Genomic DNA, 20,649 nt, shown 5'->3' on the forward strand with positions numbered 1-20,649 from the left:
AAATAAAGCTGTAGTGTTGTTTTCTTTAGCGTGACAATTTTATCATTTCACCCTTTATGTTGCTATGATATTTTATCAGATTCAAGTAACTTAATGACGTTCAAGAAGTTGATCGGTTTGCACTTAGATGTAGGGAACGATCTCTGATATATTTTCAAATATTGGATAGAACATGTCTACAGAGATGAAAAAGCATTCCACGTTTAAGAAATACTTTTTTAAGAACACTCATTGAAGTGTTGTTGATATGAATAATTTTGCATAACGTTGGCAATATTCCACACATATGTTGATATTGCGTATTTAGAAGATTTGGATTACTGCCCTCATCTTTGCTCTTATTCCCCGCAACATTTTGGGAGACGTAACATCGGAATTTTTTTCAGGTTATTCCTTACTTAATCCCCAAAAGCAATTTATTCTCATTGTATCAACCATGAAAATATAAATATTTTACGTAATTCTTGAGTTTTTATTAGTACAGATTGACACTTCACGATTTATACGACTGTCACTTAGAACTGAATAGCACTTTTATCAGTTGCGCTACAATACTTTTAGTTTTTTGACGGTTGGTGAATAGATGTGGGCGTTAAGGTGTACAAAAACAAACCTAAATCTTAACTTAAAATGCCAAGAACATCACCAACATGACATCCCACAACATAAAAGCCAGCCTGATCGCCATCATCTGCTTGGTAGGAGTAATGAGAAATAACTTATTGTAAACTATTGACGAAAGAAAATCTTTGGTAATATCCAAACAATACACCAACAAGAGGCCATACCACACTGTTGCATGGTTCAATAAATGGCTGTACGATTGTTATGGTATATCTAGGGTTAGTCTATTGTAAAACTCCTTGTACTATCGCGCAAATAATTATATTACACTGTTTTATTAAACGACGTATATGCTATATATTAATCGCGTTGACACAGCGGTTCTCGTCAGATCACTGACGTTAAGCAACGTTAAGCCTGGTTAGTACTAGATGGGTGACCATTTGGAAATTCTAGGCGCTGTATGTGCTCTCCGCTTATCTCGGCATTTGTTGCCAATCATCCTATACATACACATTTTACAATGTCGATTCCGGAGAAGAGTGGTTTTTAGATTGCACACCTCCGGCCCCCCCCCAATTCACATGTAGGCACCTCTACGTGGGTATCCATAGTCTGTGAAAGGCTGGATAAGCCTGTGTATATGCTATATAACGACTAAATGATATAGTAAGGATAAAACGAGATTTACGAGGCATCTAAACGTATATGGATAGACAACATTTAACTGTACATGTAGTATAGACATTATAAAAAAGATGGCCGCACGAAGTAGTCATAAGTATTAGTTACAACAATACCCCGTTTACTCCAGATGTTCTTTTTGAACCGAATTTACTGAACTTTTGTATGACGTTTTATTTTCACATAGTGAAGTGAACTAAGTATTATAGTATCCGTTGGAGCCACAATTAGGGATTAATAGGAATTAGTTATTACAATACCAAATTTATTATAAATATTGTCTCAAATGCAACTAGGCCTATCTAGCAGAAATTGTTATGGTCTTTTGATGTGATAAGGCACAGCGACCTAAGTATTATAAAATGTGTTTGCTATACTAATCTAGCTGAAATTTTGTATGGTCATTTTCTATGATAAGAAGCAACGGACTAATTATTGTGGTGCCAGCTTAATGCACACGTAGAGCAATATTAATTAAATTTATATGAATTAAAACGATTCCGTTAAAATCAGAGTTGAATATAAAAAAAAAAAAATCACACACACACAAACGCAATTTTGAGTGTTAATTATATCGGATACATATTTATTTTATTTCAAAAATATGAGGCAAACTATAGGGTATATATATTTATATTTTCATATATTTATTTAATAATATTAGATCATTGTATAATCTAATATATAAACGGCTATATGGTTGTCTGTCTTTCTGTATCCATATTTCCAAACTCTATCTCCTCCGAAACTAAAAGTCGAAGCACGGCGCTAGGGACTTCAAATGATTGAATTTTTTACGGGCCTTTCTTTTATGGGTCTTTACCCGGTTAACATTATTTTTAAGAGGTCGTACGTGGGTTAAAAATAGAAAAAATCCTTAAACATTTTGTACATTAATCTTAGTTTATTTTTAACTTTAAATTTATAATCGGTTTATATGCGTGTCACGTTGTACAGTTGTAATATTACCAGCTTTGAATGATACGTTTTCCATTCTATCTGATAGCACCTAGACACTCTATAATAATATATACGAATTAATATAAAGACAAATTAAAATCTCATATTAAAGCGTATTTTACGCCCGAGAAAAGTCGGGCGCACCCCCTTCCTAGTACAATGATAATAATGTATACACAAAGTCAACTGATTTACACTTTAGTAATTGTCTGTATTTTTGAGATGAGTTGTTGTGACAATAACAACCAAGATGAGGAAGTCAGTCCGACAATCTCAATCAATGATTTACACTTGTTCGGAAAAATCTGCAAAGTAAAAAAAAAAAAAACATTCCGGTAGTTTACTAAAAACAAATGTGTCAAAATCATCGAGAAATGATGGAATCACTAAAAGTTCGCTTTAAATAAGCAGAATAAAAAGTTTATTTATTACCCGACTCCAAATTATTATTAAAGACTGGTTTCGATATATATATATATATATATATATATATATATATATATATATATATATATATATATATATATATATATATATATATATAGTAGCAAAAGTACCCGCCGTTGACTGGGTTACAAAACAGGCTGCAGAAAATAGACTCTGATTTACGAGAGCATGATAGGTTATGAAAAGGAAGGGTTGTAAAGAGATAGCTTCGAATTTGGGGGTATCAAAACAAAAGCAAAATATGATGAAAGTAAAAATAAAATAGATAAACCCATAATTTATTATACCATCCCTGTTCACACTCAAACACTTATCACAATATTCTGTGGATCTATATTAAAAAAAAACCTTGTTAAACTTTGTGACATATTTCCATTCTATGGAGTTCAGGTGCGAACGAACACCCCATAATTTTATTATACCATATTTCTTCAAACTGAAACATAATTATCAGAGTATATTTACGCAGATAGATATAAAAAGTCTTTATTAGAGTTTGTGTCTATTTCCATTCTATGGAGGCCAGGCGCGAACGCAGACCCCACAATTTTATTATACGATCCCTATTTAAGTTAAAGCATACTTATTAAACAATTCTTATGTACATCTATATCAAAAACACTTGTAAACGTTTTTTATTTTTAATTTTAAAATTTTTTATTTCCATACTCTGTGGACAAGGCACGTACGCAGACCCCACAATTTTAATGAATCATCATTATGCCAGATCTAACATACCTATTTCTGTGTCTCGATGCATATTCTATCATTATATGTGATCAGTTTTCTATAACAGTCAACAATATAGGAGCCTATTCGTGACCAGACACACACACACACACAGACGTTCAGCTTTATATATATATATATATATATATATATATATATATATATATATATACTCCATATGTATATACATATATATATACATATATATACACACACACATATATATATATATTCACACACACAAATATATATATATATATATATATATATATATATATATATATATATATATATATATACTAGAAAGACGCCCGTCGTTGCTCGATTTTAAAATACGCTTATATATAAAGTTGATGCAGATTTTGTATTTAGTATGATATATCTAATTCTCTATTGGTTATTATATTCTACCAAGTATAGTGTATTGATTTCAAACGTTTATAAAGATATGACATGAGTGTCATCAGAAAAAAACATTTAACTTTCCACAGGATATTCCTTACCATTTGAAGAAAGGTCACACCATATCAAATCGTACAAAATTAACGGTTAAACGGTTAACGGCTAACGGTATAAATGTACATAAACGGTTAACGGTATAAATGTATATTTGCACAGACATAGAGAGGGCACATTATGTGGACTTTCGCTTGCTAAGTTAACATTATATTTTTACTTGCTAAAGACAAACTGAATTTATTTTACAAGTCCGAATCAATTATATATCAAGTTAAAAGTCTGTAGACAGAAACAAAACAAAAATCACCACTTAAGTGTGTAGAGACCGTTCTGCATACACAGAGTGGCACTTATATAAATAAATACTAGAAGAGCGCCCGCATTGCTCGGTCATAAAAAAACATTTAAATGTTGTATTTATTATTATAATACAAATTGCCTATTGATTATTATACTGTAGCTAATATATAATTGTGTTTCAATAGATACAAAATATGCTTAGCGTGCCATGAGCTAGAATCGAAACCGAAATATTTAGCTTTTTTAGCGGTATTCACAACCATCAGATCTAAGGATACATTTAAAGCAAAAATGTACATAGTATTACGTTAAAAACTATAAATGTATATTTGCACTTGCGTAGAAAATACACACCAAGTCCACTTTCACCTGCCAATTTCCGAATTTTCAATTTTGAAACTTTAGCAGTTTTGTTCTTCTGATTAAAAATAAAATCGAATTTGTCCCACACGCCCTATATATCAAGTTTCAAGACGGAAGATTAATAATTAACAGAGCAGTTTGATACAGACCGATCCAGAATACAATTTTCAAATGAAAGGACGAGTGCGACTTACTCAAGATCGTAAACATGTCACCACTGAAATTCGTGGCATGGTTATTTATTAAGTGGCCGCAAATCGCAAAACGATACGTATTATTCAGAACATCCGAGGGTGAAAAATTTGCATAACGAATCTTTGCTGTTTTTTTTTCAAACGGAAATCCAACATAGTGCGCACTGCAACTACATTTAAATAAATAAATAATAGAATTATTTTGGTGGGGGGCATCCTTGAAAATGGACGGCAACATAGCTCTAGTTTAAAGACATTTGGATTCGATGCAAAATAACACCGTTGCACAGACAAAGAAATTTGCTTAGCAAATCGATCGCTGATATTACCTAGCCAATGTAGACGTACTTAAACAGGACATCTATAAACTATGATTTCTTTAGGTTTATAAAAATTGGAAACTTTCTTATTTATAGTAGTTTCAACAATATCCAAGGTGTAACCATTATTACAAAGGGTCTTAGTAATAAATTTAAGCTTGTCATTCAGATTAAGTTTAGAACAAATCAAGGCCCTATATGCTAAAGTCTTAATTAAATTGTATTTTTGATTTGTAGGGCAAAAAGAGTCCCAACGCGTATAGAGACCGGTAAAGGTTGGTTTACGATAAACAGAAGTAAGAAAACACGAGGATGTCTTGGACATAAGAACATCCAAAAACGTAAGAGTAGAATTCGTTAAAAACTATAAATGTATATTTGCACTTGCGTAGAAAATACACACCAAGTCCACTTTCATCTGCCAAATTCCGAATTTTCAATTTTGAAACTTTAGCAGTTTTGTTCTTCTGATTAAAAATAAAATCGAATTTGTCTCACACGCCCTAATAGCCTATATATCAAGTTTCAAGACTGAAGACAAATAATGAATAGAGTAGTTTGATAGGGACCGAGCTACACACACAGAGAATACAATTCTGATATATATATATATATATATATATATATATATATATATATATATATATATATATGTGTGTGTGTGTCAGAGTGTATATGTGCACGTGTGTGTATAATACATGTTATAATCGATTTGTACAATCATTTAACTATTGTATGAATAATAATTTGAATACATTGTGTTTTTCTTAATATAAAGTATACGAGAGAAATAAAATGACAGCAGCTTCTGCACCATTCAAAGATACATATAAATTGATAATTAAAAACTACAACTACAACATATTATCAGCCATTTATAAGCATTCTCATAAATATCAAATATCGATGGCTAAAATTTTGTAATCTGCCATAGCTAAGACTTAAGAAAAAAAAGACAAATTCGTATTTCAGCAATCTCTCGTCTTAATAACGCTGTTAACAATAATAATTATTTCTGCGTGTAGGTTTCACATTATCATTAAGGTGAAAAAGCAGCTTGGTTGCGGGTGCATTCGTTTATTGTAATTGCACAGATCAGAATTATTCTTATTTTTTCAAACGAGTACATAAACTGATCGATCTCTTTTATTTATTTAAACCTGAACACATAGGAAGATCCTACATTATTATACACACAAATATACACACATATTCATATATACACACATATTCATATATACACACATATTCATATATACACACATATTCATATATACACACATATTCATATATACACACATATTCATATATACACACATATTCATATATACACACATATTCATATATACACACATATTCAAATATACACACATATTCATATATACACACATATTCATATATACACACATATTCATATATACACACATATTCATATATATATATATATATGTATATATATATATATATATACATATATATTACGGTTTACTATTAAATGGTCCCCCTTGTCTTAGGCTTGAAACCGACGGTACCAATGTTTTTCTGCTCTTCTGTATAATTATATATATATATATATATATATCCCCGAAAGGATGAAACACTAGTGTCTGTAGGTATTTAATTATTATAGTAAAAAAAATAATATATATATATATATATATATATATATATATATATATATATATATATAACATAAAACGAACATATAAGCGGTCGGATACATAAAAGACAATGCTATCAAGCTAGACATAGTTATATGGAACAAACCCGAAAGAACTGCATCATTATCGATGTTACACTCCCAAATGACTTTGGCTTTAATAGAACTGAACGGGAAAAGATAAAAAATGATCTAAAATGACAGGGTCTCTGAAGAAATAAACATCATACTGGCTGTGATAGGAGTAACTGGCCTACTAAAAGCTCCTTAGAAATACTTAGAATCAAGCTCGGGGAGACCAATCTACAACGAAATATATATAGCAATCATAAATGGACAGAACCTATTCTTAAAAGAGCTCTCGGATATAAATTTAAATCGTAACGGAATCAAGGTTTAGCTTCAGGAGGGATTAACCCCTTGATCTCCTAAAATTAACTGAAATAAAGTAAAATAATAGAGTACTTGAATGCCTACTGGACAGAGAACTTGAATGCCTACTGTGTATAGCCCTCAAGTTTCTGCCTTTCTGTGCAAGGGGCTGTCAGAACAACTTGTTAACTACGAGTAAACCCTCATTAAATATTCTAAATATCATAGTACTTTAATTTCAAATAAATCCAATCGGTATCACTACCCTCCACTATCTTATACGAAGATTCGTGCAGCTTCTCTAATGGACGTTACTTATAGTAATAACGCTAAGCCTGATGCTCTACCAGACTAGATAAATTATTGTCCTGGAATCCTGGGAGACCAAGAAACCAAAGGAATATATACTATAACATAGATAACTGGGCAATAAGTGAAAGAAAAATTAGTATTTCATAACTTTTTTAGTAACTCAATGTTCGAGCGATAATAGACTACTGTAATGGAATATTTCAATATGCATGCATTACTCGTACTGATCAAGTTTTAGCTTGTATAGGGGTCCGGTTATTTTTGAGGACTTTGATTAAAATAATAAACAATGAAAATAAAACAAGAACGAAAATGTATGCTTCATTAAGGATTATAATGGCTACCCAAGATCAAAGTTTGATGACCAAATGCATGTAATTAAATGAGTGGCCACAGCAATGACAACACATGCTGATTCAGCTGTATAGAAGTAAAGAGTGTGAACCACCTGCCATGCAACTGTAATATTCTGCTGGGAAACGGTTACTATATAAGGCGATACAATGGCCTGTGTAAATACTTCTACTGGACGATCTGTAAGAAATTGAATATCTAATGCAGCAACAATTCCTGGGAACATATACAAGAAATAATAGTTATAAATAAATAATATATTGACTATGCAATACTTACAAAATTCAATTAGATATATTAACCAAATAACATTTCTAAATATCCTAAATTTATGAAACAAGAAGGGTACCGGTGGAACATGATTTATATGCGTGTATGTTAAAGATGGATACACGAATAACATTAATTATAATGCTAAAAAAACTTTACATATATGTTAACATTGAAGAACTCTACTTTATTGCAACTTATTAAGTTACTACATAAATTTTTGTGTAATCTTGAATATATCTACATATGTAAATACATAAATAAAATACTAGCGGGGAAGACGACTTTGTCCGAGCATAAAATACGCTGAAATACGATATTTTGCTTTGTCCAGATTTCATATATATTATTATAGAGTCGAGATTTAAAAAGTAAAAAAAGAATATTTGGCTGCCATCAGCTAGAATCGAAACCGTATCATTCAAAGCTTGTGACGTTATCACTGTACGAACGTGACACCCATATAAACTGATTAAAACTTAAGCATTAAAAATAAACTAAGAGGAATGTACAAAATGTATAACCAAGTCTTCAATTTTGACCTATTTTTAACTCCTTGAAAACGATTTTAACCGGCGAAAGACCCATAATAAAACTGTCCATAAAAAGTCTAATCATAAAGTCATATGCGACTTTTAGTTTCGGAGGAGATAGAGTTTGAAATATGGAGGCAGACGTATAGCCTTTTTTATATATAGATTTTTCATATTATACAATCAACATCTTATATAATAGAAAAACATTTCTCGTAAATTTACCAGCTATCAGTTTTTATGTGCAGTAGACGTTTGCTTTGGCCAACCATAAAGATATCTGTAATTTTTAAAATGTATGAAATATTTAATATACTGATGAGGGTATCTCTAGCATAAATAAAAACGAAGATAAACTTCTAAACAGAAGAAAATATTGCGTATCTAATTGATATTTGTTTTGTTATATGGCGTATAAACTTACACAATTACGTTGTTGAGTTTAGCAATACTCTTAAATCATGGTATCTTAGTATCATGTACTTTAGCCGTCGGGAATAATCAGATATACCGTTTGTCATTGATATATGCATTTCTTTTAACTTCAGGCAAACCAAAAATAATCATATAGACTAATATACATTGTGCTAAGCTGTTTATTCATGTTTGCGGCAGAAATTGCCCACATGTTGGCTATATTCAGTTTACTTTAATTTTATACAAAGAGGAAAATACGGATAGAGCAAATTCAGATAGTCACAAATTTTGTGAAATTTCAACACTATATATTATATATCCCTAATTCCCAAAATGCTTTGGAAGATCTTAAAGATTTTAGAGAATATAGTATGGAGACTATCCTTTATATAAACATTAAAACTTAAATTTAATTTCGTTTCATGCAAAGGGGATAAAGAAGGAATGGAAACCCGGTCTGAAAATTAAGCTATCTTCGATGAGTGAATATCTATCAGTAGCTATTTGACATAAATTAATAAATATTCTATAAATTTGACTTTCTTTTAATTGAAGGATGTTAAAGGTTTTTTTAAGGACACATAATGTGGACAACCACCAATTCTAATTTCTAATATTTCAGATTTGCATTAGCTTTGATCCATGGACAGTACCAAATGATTATGGAAGAGAGTAGGAAAACAGATTGCTCTTAAAACTTCTTAATCTTAAGTCTGTTTCAGAATTAGACTCATCTGATGAATTCAGAACAAAATTGGTTTTCGAATTCTAAAAACGTTTCGGTAGCCTTATTATGCCTTAATCTTAAACTTCGAAAAATTCAGCAAATATTGTGTTAGTCGGAGAATACATATACAGTAGAACCCGGGAATACGGTATTAATCCGTTCTGGGTTGGGATCGTAAGGGGAAATCGTCGTATGACTGAGCCTAACCAACATTCTATACAATACATATAAAAATTAGTAATTAAATACAGTACAGTATATAATACACATGTCTATAATCAAATAAAATAATAAATAACAACTTAAAGTAAGGCAAATACTGTAATCGAGGGACGGAAAAACTTCGTATTCCACATCGTAAACTGAAAAAAACACCACCGTATACGGAGTTATACTGTATTTTACAAATACACACACACACACATACACACACACACACACACACACACATATATATATTATATTGGTAGTAATTATTAAGTGTGTCTACCAAAAGAGTGCTCAATGTTTAGACAGAGCCAAAATAATTTAATTTAGTATACAAACAAATGGCTACACATAAGCATACATGTTTCAGCGAAAACCCAGTAAGGGAATCGCTTTGTCAGGCCAAGGACATCTCTGGCTGTTTCAACTCAAACATTGCGAATTTATAACTAGGACTACATCACATTTAAGTGTAAAGGGGGAGACAGGACCTAAAGAGAAAGTATATACATTAAAATGTGATCATCCATTATGTTAATTATATTAATTTATTTATTATTTTATTTATTATAGATATATATATATATATATACACACACACGCACACATATATATGCGTGTGTGTGCGTGCGTGTGTGTATATATATTATGCATGTATATATATGCATATATATATATAATTGAAATTGTCTGTGTGTTTGTGTGTGTCTGTTTGTGTACATTTCCATACCAAACTACTCTGTGAATTTTCAGTCTGCAGACTCGAGATTTGACTGAAAGGTGTATTAACATTTGTGAAAATCTTTTTAATCGGTTTTCGCTCAGATATTTGGCTGTAAAAGGGGTCAAAGTTCAACGATTTGACCTTTGAAAACTCTACCAAACTGCTAATTTTGGGTCTAAACACTTGAAATTTTAGACGTAGGTTACTTGGCCCTGCATCAAAATTTTAATTTGATTTGAACCCAAAACAATAAATATTAAAGAATAAAAATTGTCCGTCAAAGTTTAAAAAAATTAGACCTCTGCAGTCTCTACCAAATTATTCAGCTAATTTTAGGTCTAAACATTTGAAATTTTACATAAACTGTATTCAGACATTTTAAAATCTGGTTTTGGCAGAATTTTTGGTTGCCAGAGGTCAAAATAAAAAGATTTGACTTTTTCGGCCTCTATCATACTAGTCAGCCAATTTTTGGTCTAAACATTTGAAAGGGTATTCAGACATGTAGCAAGCTTTTTAATCAGTCTTTGGGCGAAACTTTGGCTGCAAGAAGTCAAAGTTGAAAGAGTTAATCTTTGCAGACTCTACTTAACTCCTCCTCAAATTTTGTGTCTGAACACTTGGAATTTTACATGTAGGTTACCTGGACATGAGTCAAACTTTTTAATATATATATATATATATATATATATATATATATATATATATACATACGTTATAAACAGTATATAGGGCCTGAGCAAAGCCAGGCTCAACTGCTAGTATATATATATATATATAATTATTATATTATAATAACATAATAACTATGCGTCTTTTGACTTGTCTCGACATGTCAAGATATACATTTTTGCAATCATTTCTTAAAAGTTACTGCTGGTCCATTACCGAAATGTATTACCTCGTAATAAATCTAATATCATTGCATAAAAATGTATATAAGCATTTTATTTATCAATGATAAAAATATGCATCCTATACACACACACACACACACACAAATACACACATATAAATATATATATATAAATAAATTAATTTCTGTATATTGATATTATTTTCTATATATAAACATATGCATATGTACAAGTATAAGTATATATACATTTATAAAAAATATACATATATATATATATATATATATATATATATACACACAAACAAGCCTATATATATTTATATATATGTGTATCAAGATATTTATATACAGAAAGTAATTTATATATATATATATATATGGGTGTGTGTGGATATAAAATACACACACATATATAAGTATATATATATGTATATATATACACATATATATATATATATATATATATATATGTGTGTATATATATATGCGCGTATGTTTTTCTGTGTGTGAATAAACAAGAATACCAATAACATAAACAAATATTAAACTGCATAAAAGTTATATAGGTTACTAATGTCTCTATTCATTTTATTCAAGACCTCTTACCAGAAAGAGTTTTATATAAAAAAAAACCAAAAAAAAAAAAAAACCGAATGAAATATTTATATATTTCCTGGCATTTTATGTAATATGATCGTTCATATTCTGTTTGTTTATCTTTTTTTTCTATTATATATTGTCCATCCATCTAGTCAAATTTTCAACCGGATACCTTATCACACATCCACAGTCACACATGTATATACGTGTTAGGCTAACAGCAAATAATTGGACAATGTTCCATTAGATATATTATGTTGTATAAGTGAAGAAATAAAATATTTTCTATTTTTCTCTCTACATATCTATTTATCTCTACATATACACTGCGTATCAAATTATTAACGAGTTTACTTTTTTTTGAATATTTAAGGAACGAGTGAATAAAAATCCATGAAACGTTGAGGAAGTGGTTACAATACTATTCAACTACTCCAGTCAGAAAATAAAAGTATTTAAAGCAGTATTAACGAAACTATGGCAGAAGATATGAATATCTGTTGATTTTAGTGTGTCAAGTTATTAATGAGGTTGAGAAAAGACACAATATACCCATAACTTGTAAAAATGAAATGAACCAGTAAAAATGCTTACAACACAATACCTACGTTAACATAATTAGTAGGGGATAAGCGATCCTTTTTTATGAATGACTTGTAAAAGACGTTGGTCCACATAATTAGTCAAATTTTCCAACAGTTATTCCTCGCAATACCTCTTGAAGGGCATCCCAAACTTATCTTTGCTCTTAAACTGGCGTCCACTTGCATAGAAGCATCACTTCATGATACTCTAAAGGTTCTCAATTGGGTTCAAATCTAGTGAATTAGCAGGCCACTCCATCTTTTGTATCCCAGAGAATCCCAGTTATTGCAAATACTCTTTGCTTTTGTTTGCTGTATGCGAAGGACTATTAGTCTGCATAAAAATAATGGTTCTTCTCAATGTCAACCTTTGCTTCCTCAGCCATGGGTCAAAGTCCTTCAGAAAAGCCATGGAAACAATAGACGTCATTTATACGCCTTCTGAGACTCTCCATGGGCCAATAAAAACACCCCCTATAATCTCAGCTCAATTCATTAACCCACAACCAACTTGTTGGCGCCTTAAAAGCTGATGACGATGTCGTCCATCTAGGACCCATCCCTTGCTCCAGCCATTTGGGCCATCAAGAGTGACACACACTTTATCCGTGAACAAAACTTTGGAAAAATCAGGTTATGTTGTCCTCTGCCCATTTCAATCGGTCTTGTATGTGATGTTTTCTTAATTGAGTCTTTATCATAGGCTTAACAGACTGTCATTTCTTTCAGAAGGCGACATCGAATACGTGAGACATTCTTCAATCCGGCTTGGTCAAAAACTTCTCGACTTGTCTGCTCAGGGTTCTTAACAACTTCACGTTTAATTTGGAGTAAAGAACGGCGTGAAACAGCTCCAAATTTCCCTTTATCAGCTCTCTTACGTACTTTTGTAGGGTCCATGACAAAGTTTGATGATATCTTCCTATCATTTTCGATATTTCGAGGGCAGTTTTACCTTTTGCTAGCTGTTCTGTAACTCTTTTCAGACCATACTCAAAACACCTTTACGACCCATTTTATTGACGAAACAAACTGCATTGTCAATAATTTGACACACCTCAACTAACGTGGATGGCAAGTTATTTACATTGCGCGGAACAGTACGAACATTTCACAGTACGCACAGCATTGCCAACGTTTCCGAAGCTTTGGATACGAAACTACCAGAAAGTTTCTGAAACTGGTAAAAATTGTAATCTCGTCAATAATTGGACACGCAGTGTGTATATATATATATATATATATATATATATATATATATATATATATATATATATATATTTCATAATGCTTTTAAGGATACAAAATTTAAATATTATAATTAGGAAGGGAAGACTTATATGATTGATGATTAAAAGTATATTTGTATATATATATATATGTATACATATATATATATGTATACATATATATATGTATACATATATATATATATATGTATACATATATATATATATGTATACATATATATATATATATGTATACATATATATATATGTATACATATATATATATATGTATACATATATATATATATATATATATATATATATATATGTATATATATACATATTCCTTTAATGTTCTCTCCAATAAGGGGGGAAAGGGGGAACAGGAGAGGAAAGAAAGAGAAATTGGGAGCCAGCTGACCGGTTTCGACCCTCGCTTCTCAAAGCTGTATTGAGGGAATTTTTAAAACAAAGAATGAAAAGGCGATTAAAATTGCGTTTTATTCAATTTACGGGGAGAAAAAAAAAGTGGGAAAACGATTAAAATAAAACAGCGTTATGGTCGAATACCCTAGAGATTAATCATGTTCAAACACAGGAGGCATTCCCTTCGCTTGCAAAGAGAAGCTTTTCTAAGTCGAACGTGAATAGCCTCCAAGATCTTAAGGTGATTTAGTGAATGAACACGACTAAGAATAGAAAAATAGTCCGTGCTAAAGTTCGCTGCACATGACGGGGTTTTAAGTAAATGATTAGTAATTGAGGACCCGTATGTGTTAGTAACAACGTCTGTTGCCCGGTAGATTCCATTCCTAATTTTACTGGGTACATGTTATTGGATTCTTCTATCTAATCTTAATGTTATTCGACCCAAGTAGTTGACACCGCAATCACATTCAAAATTATAAATAACGTTACTATTATTGTGGGGGGGGTTAGAACGTCTTTTCGAGAAGATGGTAATAAAGTTCTCGTAGAGAACACAACACGCACATTGGCAGCAAAATAACATCCATGAACTGCTGAACTTGGAAAATTTCTCACTTACTGTACCCAACTTAGGCAAAGGAAGATAAATTGAACATTTGGCTACTATATTCTTTTGAATAACTCACCTAATCACATCTAGTGGGTACCCGTTTTTAGATTAATATCCGTAATTGTTTCCAATTCCTCATCTAATTTTAACTTGGAACAAATCATAAGGGCACGATGTGTTAGGGTCCAAATTACGTTTTTTAGGGCAAAATGAATCCCATCGAGTGTACAAACCTGTAAATGTTGGTTTGCGGTGTATAGATGCATGGTAACTAGATGGCGTTTTTGTTACTAATACATCAAGGAAGGCTATGGATGAATTGCACTCTCCCTCATAGGTGTACTTTAACGCGGGATGCATTCCATTGAGTAAGGAGAAAAAGGTGTTTGCTCCTGTTTGGTTATTAAATAAACAGAATGTGTCGTCAACATATCGAAAGTAGACTAATGGTTTTATGGGTCCAGATAGTAAGCGCTCTTCATAGAATCCCACAAAAATATTCGCCATGGTTGGTCGAAGTACTGACCCCATAGCGACGCCATCTTTTTGCCGATACATAATATTGTTGAAACTAAATTCCACAGATGTTGTGGCAAATTTCATAAGTTCATTAAAGATGTTTTCAGGAACAGGAGGAGGTGATATCCGGTCCCGATATAAAAAAATCAGCACAGATATCTATTGTTTCCAAAACAGGGACACAAGTAAAAAGATTGCTAATGTCATAAGAACACATAAATCTATTAACAATCTCATACTTTTTAATAAAGTCAGCAACATAAAATAAATCTTTAAGACAATATTTACTATAATGTTGTAAAACAGGTTGTAAAATGTCAAAGATCCATTTTAAGACCTTGTGTTGCGATGACCGGGAAGTCTCTCCGCTTGGGCACTGAGGATTTCAAATTCCGAAAATACCTCTTCCCGTTTAACACCGGGCAAAGGAATACAAAAATCTAACCCATGATCAAGTACCATTAATTCTGAAGGTGACAAGTCATGGGAAGATAAATTAAGAACGTTACTTTCAATATTTGGATAAAGGGTCAGGGGTGGTTATACTAAATCATCATGAGCACGTTTAACGTCAAAGCTACATCGCCAGATTACAATAAATCTGTTTTTTTTAGAAGAAAGTATTTGCTTTGATTTTATTACCTTCCTTGCCGGTGTAACGTAAAAATTATTATTTTATCTATAAGTGAGAAAAGCTTTTTTTAAGATCGAAATTTTCGATTTCTGTACAGTGTGAAATTTGATAGACTCAGCCGTTTCGGATCCTATAAGAAAGGAACTCACAGAAGGTGACTTTCATATAACAGTAGATAGATAGAACGTCCTTAATTTACCTTCCCATGACTTGTCACTGCTGATAGTGTTCTTCTGAGTTCGATCCTTGTTGCCGATTAAGTTCAGAAACATGTATCCATTGATATAATTTTATGCATGTAATTTTTTTTTAATATTAAAATAAAATATTTAAATAATCAATCAATAAAAATGTAATATATATATATATATATATATATATATATATATATATATGTATATATACATATATACATATATATATATATAACTTTTTTATTTATTGAATATTAAAATATTTCATTTGAATATTTTTAATCTAGTAAAAAATATTTAAAAATTATAACTTAAAATATTGCAGCATTAAGTACTTCTTTAAACTTCAAATAAATTGAATTTTTAAAATATTCTTAATGCTGCAATATTTAAAGTTATAAATTTATTATATATTTTACTAAATTATATTGTCCTTTTCTTCTCCAGTTTTAACAACTAGTCCTTTTCTTTTCCATGTTTAAGCTTAACCATATTACTTTCCATGCTCGCATTTTTCTATTGTGATCCATGATTTTTCCAGGCTTCCAGTAAATTTACCTGTTCTTTATTTAATTTCAGTCTTTTTTGTGTCCCTATAAACATAACAACAATGTATGACATACGTCTGCTTTCAATAAAATCCCTCCAATTATCTCCATTTCATGCTTTCATTCTCTCTCTTACTTGTTACTTCTCTTTTTGTGCGAGCGGTGAATTGGATGCAACAGTAGTCACAGAAGCGACGTGGTTGCTATAGAAAACAATCATAAAACATCGCTGACCTCCTCACGTTTTTTTACGATTTCGAACATCAGTAAATTTATCATAACTTTTGTTTTACTGAACGAAATTGTTTTTTTTTTGCAATATAGCTGAGAAGGTGATCTGTTAACTGTAATAATTATTTGAGATTTGGACGTAAAATGAGTGAGCGGCGAAGCTTTAAATTACTAAAACTGCCACTTAGCCACATATGTAAAAATGTTCCGTTTGAATGATGTAAACACTACCCTGTTATCCATTGTTAAAGCCCTGCTGTACCTAACCATATTATTGTCATTTTTTCTTATTAATGAATTCAATTTACGATAAAAAACATGTACCATTTAAAATTGCCGCAAATCATTACTTCGTTTGCACATTTAAAACTAAACATTAATCAGAAGTGACACTTCCAGAGTATTCATCATCAAGCCCAACTATCAACTGACGTGATATTGTAAACAATATAGTACATACGCAATCCGCATAAATTAAAATATATTTAAACGTATTATTCGATCAGGCAACGCCGGGTAGCCACCTAGTATATATATATATATATATATATATATATATATATATATATATATATATATATATATATATATATATATATATGTATATATATATATTGTAACTGTGTTATGTATCTAATGCGTTGATAATTTTTGGAATGGCTTGCATGCAGAAGGATAGATCAAATCCATACGGTATTTGCATAGTCATTCGTCTACTGTCAGGAGGTTTTGCTCGTTGAGAGTTTACAGTCATAATAAAATGGCAAATCAATAAATCAATTGGGATTATTGGACGATAATTCTAATAATACAAAGAACAGCGGTCAGTTTTAAAACAGATTTTTCATTTTTCTTTTTTTCTCTTTCTAATGCGTTTACTTAATATTTCTTGGAATTCCATTTGCTGAATTTGAATTTTCCTTTATATTTATATTTTTGCTTTTGCGTTTTCTTTATGTTTTTGTTACAGTTAAGATTTATCAATTATCTTTCATACATTTTCTCTTGAACTTTGCATTGATTTTTGCCCCCCAAAATGTATCCATTAATACATTGTTGACATTGGGCTTCTAAACAAAATAGGTTGGTATACACAAATAGTGAAATAATATTGAAACACATATATTACAAAGCAATAATATATATATATATATATGTATATATATATATATATATATATATACGATGATTGCAACGTATTGCCCGACGAGTGCCACTCCCTCAGACACTTAAATCCATGAGTCCAAAAATTACTTTCATCGCAATAGGACCATTTTTATAGACAAATGCCTGAGGGAGTATCTATGCACAAATGATGTTACAGTCTTAGCTTTGTACGACAGCTAAGTCACTCTCTCTCTCTCGGTTTAAAATGTTAAGATCCAGCAACAAGCAAGAGCAAGATAGCCAGCAACAATTTAAACTGCAGACTAGCTTAATGCGGGTATATATATATATATATATATATATATATATATATATATATATATAACTATATATATAACAACAATATATATATATATAACAACAATATATGTATATATACATAACAACAATATATATATATGTATATATATATATATATATATATATAACAACATATTACTCTTCATAAAGCTGAGCTGATTACAGTTATAACTCATTTAAAATATTTACAAAGGAAGAAATCACATTTTCACCAAAAAAACAAAAACAAAAAAAAACAGCAATTCCAAATCACATATCATACACTATGAACAGGATCCAAACTGTGAACTCTTGGCACCAAATGTACGCATGTTGAGTCTTCTATAAAGGTTTTTCTTCTTGCAGGACTATATTATCATGCATTTTTCTATCTAAGCAAAGAATTTCTATTTGTTTCTGCATAACAAAATAGATATATAAAACTGTACCGAAATTTTAACATGCTGGAAGAGCTGCTTTACATAAAAAATAAATATTTGTATCTTTGAATGTAACCATATATATATATATATATATATATATATATATATATATATATATATATATATATATATATATAAAAGTGAACGTGTGTGTGTACATTTCCCTACGAAATAACTCTTTCAATTTTTAGTCCACAGATTTGAAATTTGATATACAGGGTACTGAGATTTGGGAAAATCTATGTGATTGGTTTTCAGCCAGACATTTAGCAGTTAAGAGGTCGAAGTTCAACGATTTGACCTTTGAGAACTTTACCAAACTCCTCCGACAATTTGGGGTCAAAACACTCGAAATTTTAGATATATGTTCCTTGGACATGGATCTAAATTAATAACTTGATTTAAGCCCAAAACAATAAATGTTAAGGGGTCATAAAAGGAATCAAATTTTAAAAAATTGACCGTTTTTTTAGTGGTCAGCATCCACCCTCAAACACCCAAGCAACGCCGGGCACCCATATATATATATATATATATATATATATATATATATATATATATATATATATATATAACCTACCTTAAACAGAATGATGAGTTAAAAAGCGAGGTGACCTCATGTGAAGACATGGTGTCATAGAAGGAAAAGAAAACAAATAATATATTGTTTTTTTTTTCTGTTGGAATTCATTATGGACAGACGTCTAGTAAAATGCCTCGATAACTGGAAAACTTCCTAGAGAATCACCTAAGGTAATGGCCACGCCAAAATGTCTGTTTGTCAAATAGATGTAAACTTCCGACAATATAAAAACTTCACTATTCGCTTTCTATTACGGACAAAATATATTAACTTCTATAATTTGTGACATTATTATTATTATTATTATTATTATTATTATTATTATTATTATTATTATTATTATTGTTGTTGTTGTTATTGTTATCATCATCATCATCATGATCATTATTATTATTATTATTATTATTATTATTATTGGCTCATGAGGACCTTTTACACAGATAATAAAGAATTTCTCCTTGAGAACAACCTGTGGTGTTCCCTGGAACCTGAGTGACAACAAGTCTCTTCAGATTACCAGTAATCTCCACTTCTTTCGATAACATTTGCAAATGCATTTGCATTATCGCAACAGCCGCGTACCATTGATTTCTCGCTAGCAGCGCCCATTAGTCTTCACTGGAATTTAGGTGGCAATAAGCCTCCCCAAGGTACCAGTTCTCTTGGTATTTGTCCAGCGAAGGTCTGAACAGCTCTTTCTCCTCGGTCTTTCCTTGAGCCTTCTCGACTATTTGGCATCATTTTTGGGGAGGTGGTTGGGTAATGTGAAAGGGGATGGAGAACCTATAGATATGCAGCTTCACGGTTCTTAGTTCCATGTAAGGCTTCGTGTTTTTTCTCTGCAGTAGCTCGTCTGGCCCGCGCATGTGGCTCGTATTAGTCTCCGCATTCCAGGGGTTTCCTTAATATTTCAGCTGTTTTCATCATTTTTATTTGTTGTATTTTTCCAACCAATCCTCTGATTCCAATTTCTCTCATTCTCTTCTCAAAGATTTTCGGAATTGTTCCTAGTGCTCCTACTATTATAGGTACTATCTTGATTTTTTTATCATCCATATCCCTTTAAGCTCTCTGGCTAGCTCTGTGTATTTGCTTCGTTTCTCCTTTTCTCTGATATTTATCCTGCGATCAGCTGGGACAGTAA

The 20,649-nt window shown here is 31.0% G+C and overlaps 1 protein-coding gene across 1 annotated transcript in view; it reads right to left on the bottom strand.

Annotated features, from left to right (window-relative positions):
• The window catches only part of LOC145270586 (neuropeptide receptor 15-like), a 41,723-nt gene extending 25,391 nt beyond the window's left edge, over window positions 1-16,332 (bottom strand). The window contains exons 1-2 of the mRNA XM_080126217.1: window positions 16,260-16,332; window positions 7,709-7,934 (exon numbers count right to left, since the gene is read on the bottom strand). Coding sequence (XP_079982343.1) covers window positions 7,709-7,934; window positions 16,260-16,332 — 299 coding nt within the window. The remainder of the gene's footprint in view (window positions 1-7,708; window positions 7,935-16,259) is intronic.
• Between the last annotated feature and the right edge of the window lie 4,317 nt (window positions 16,333-20,649).

This window comes from Euprymna scolopes, chromosome 4 (genome assembly GCF_053919585.1).
Source record: "Euprymna scolopes isolate OS-2025 chromosome 4, ASM5391958v1, whole genome shotgun sequence".
Lineage (NCBI taxonomy): Eukaryota > Metazoa > Mollusca > Cephalopoda > Sepiida > Sepiolidae > Euprymna > Euprymna scolopes.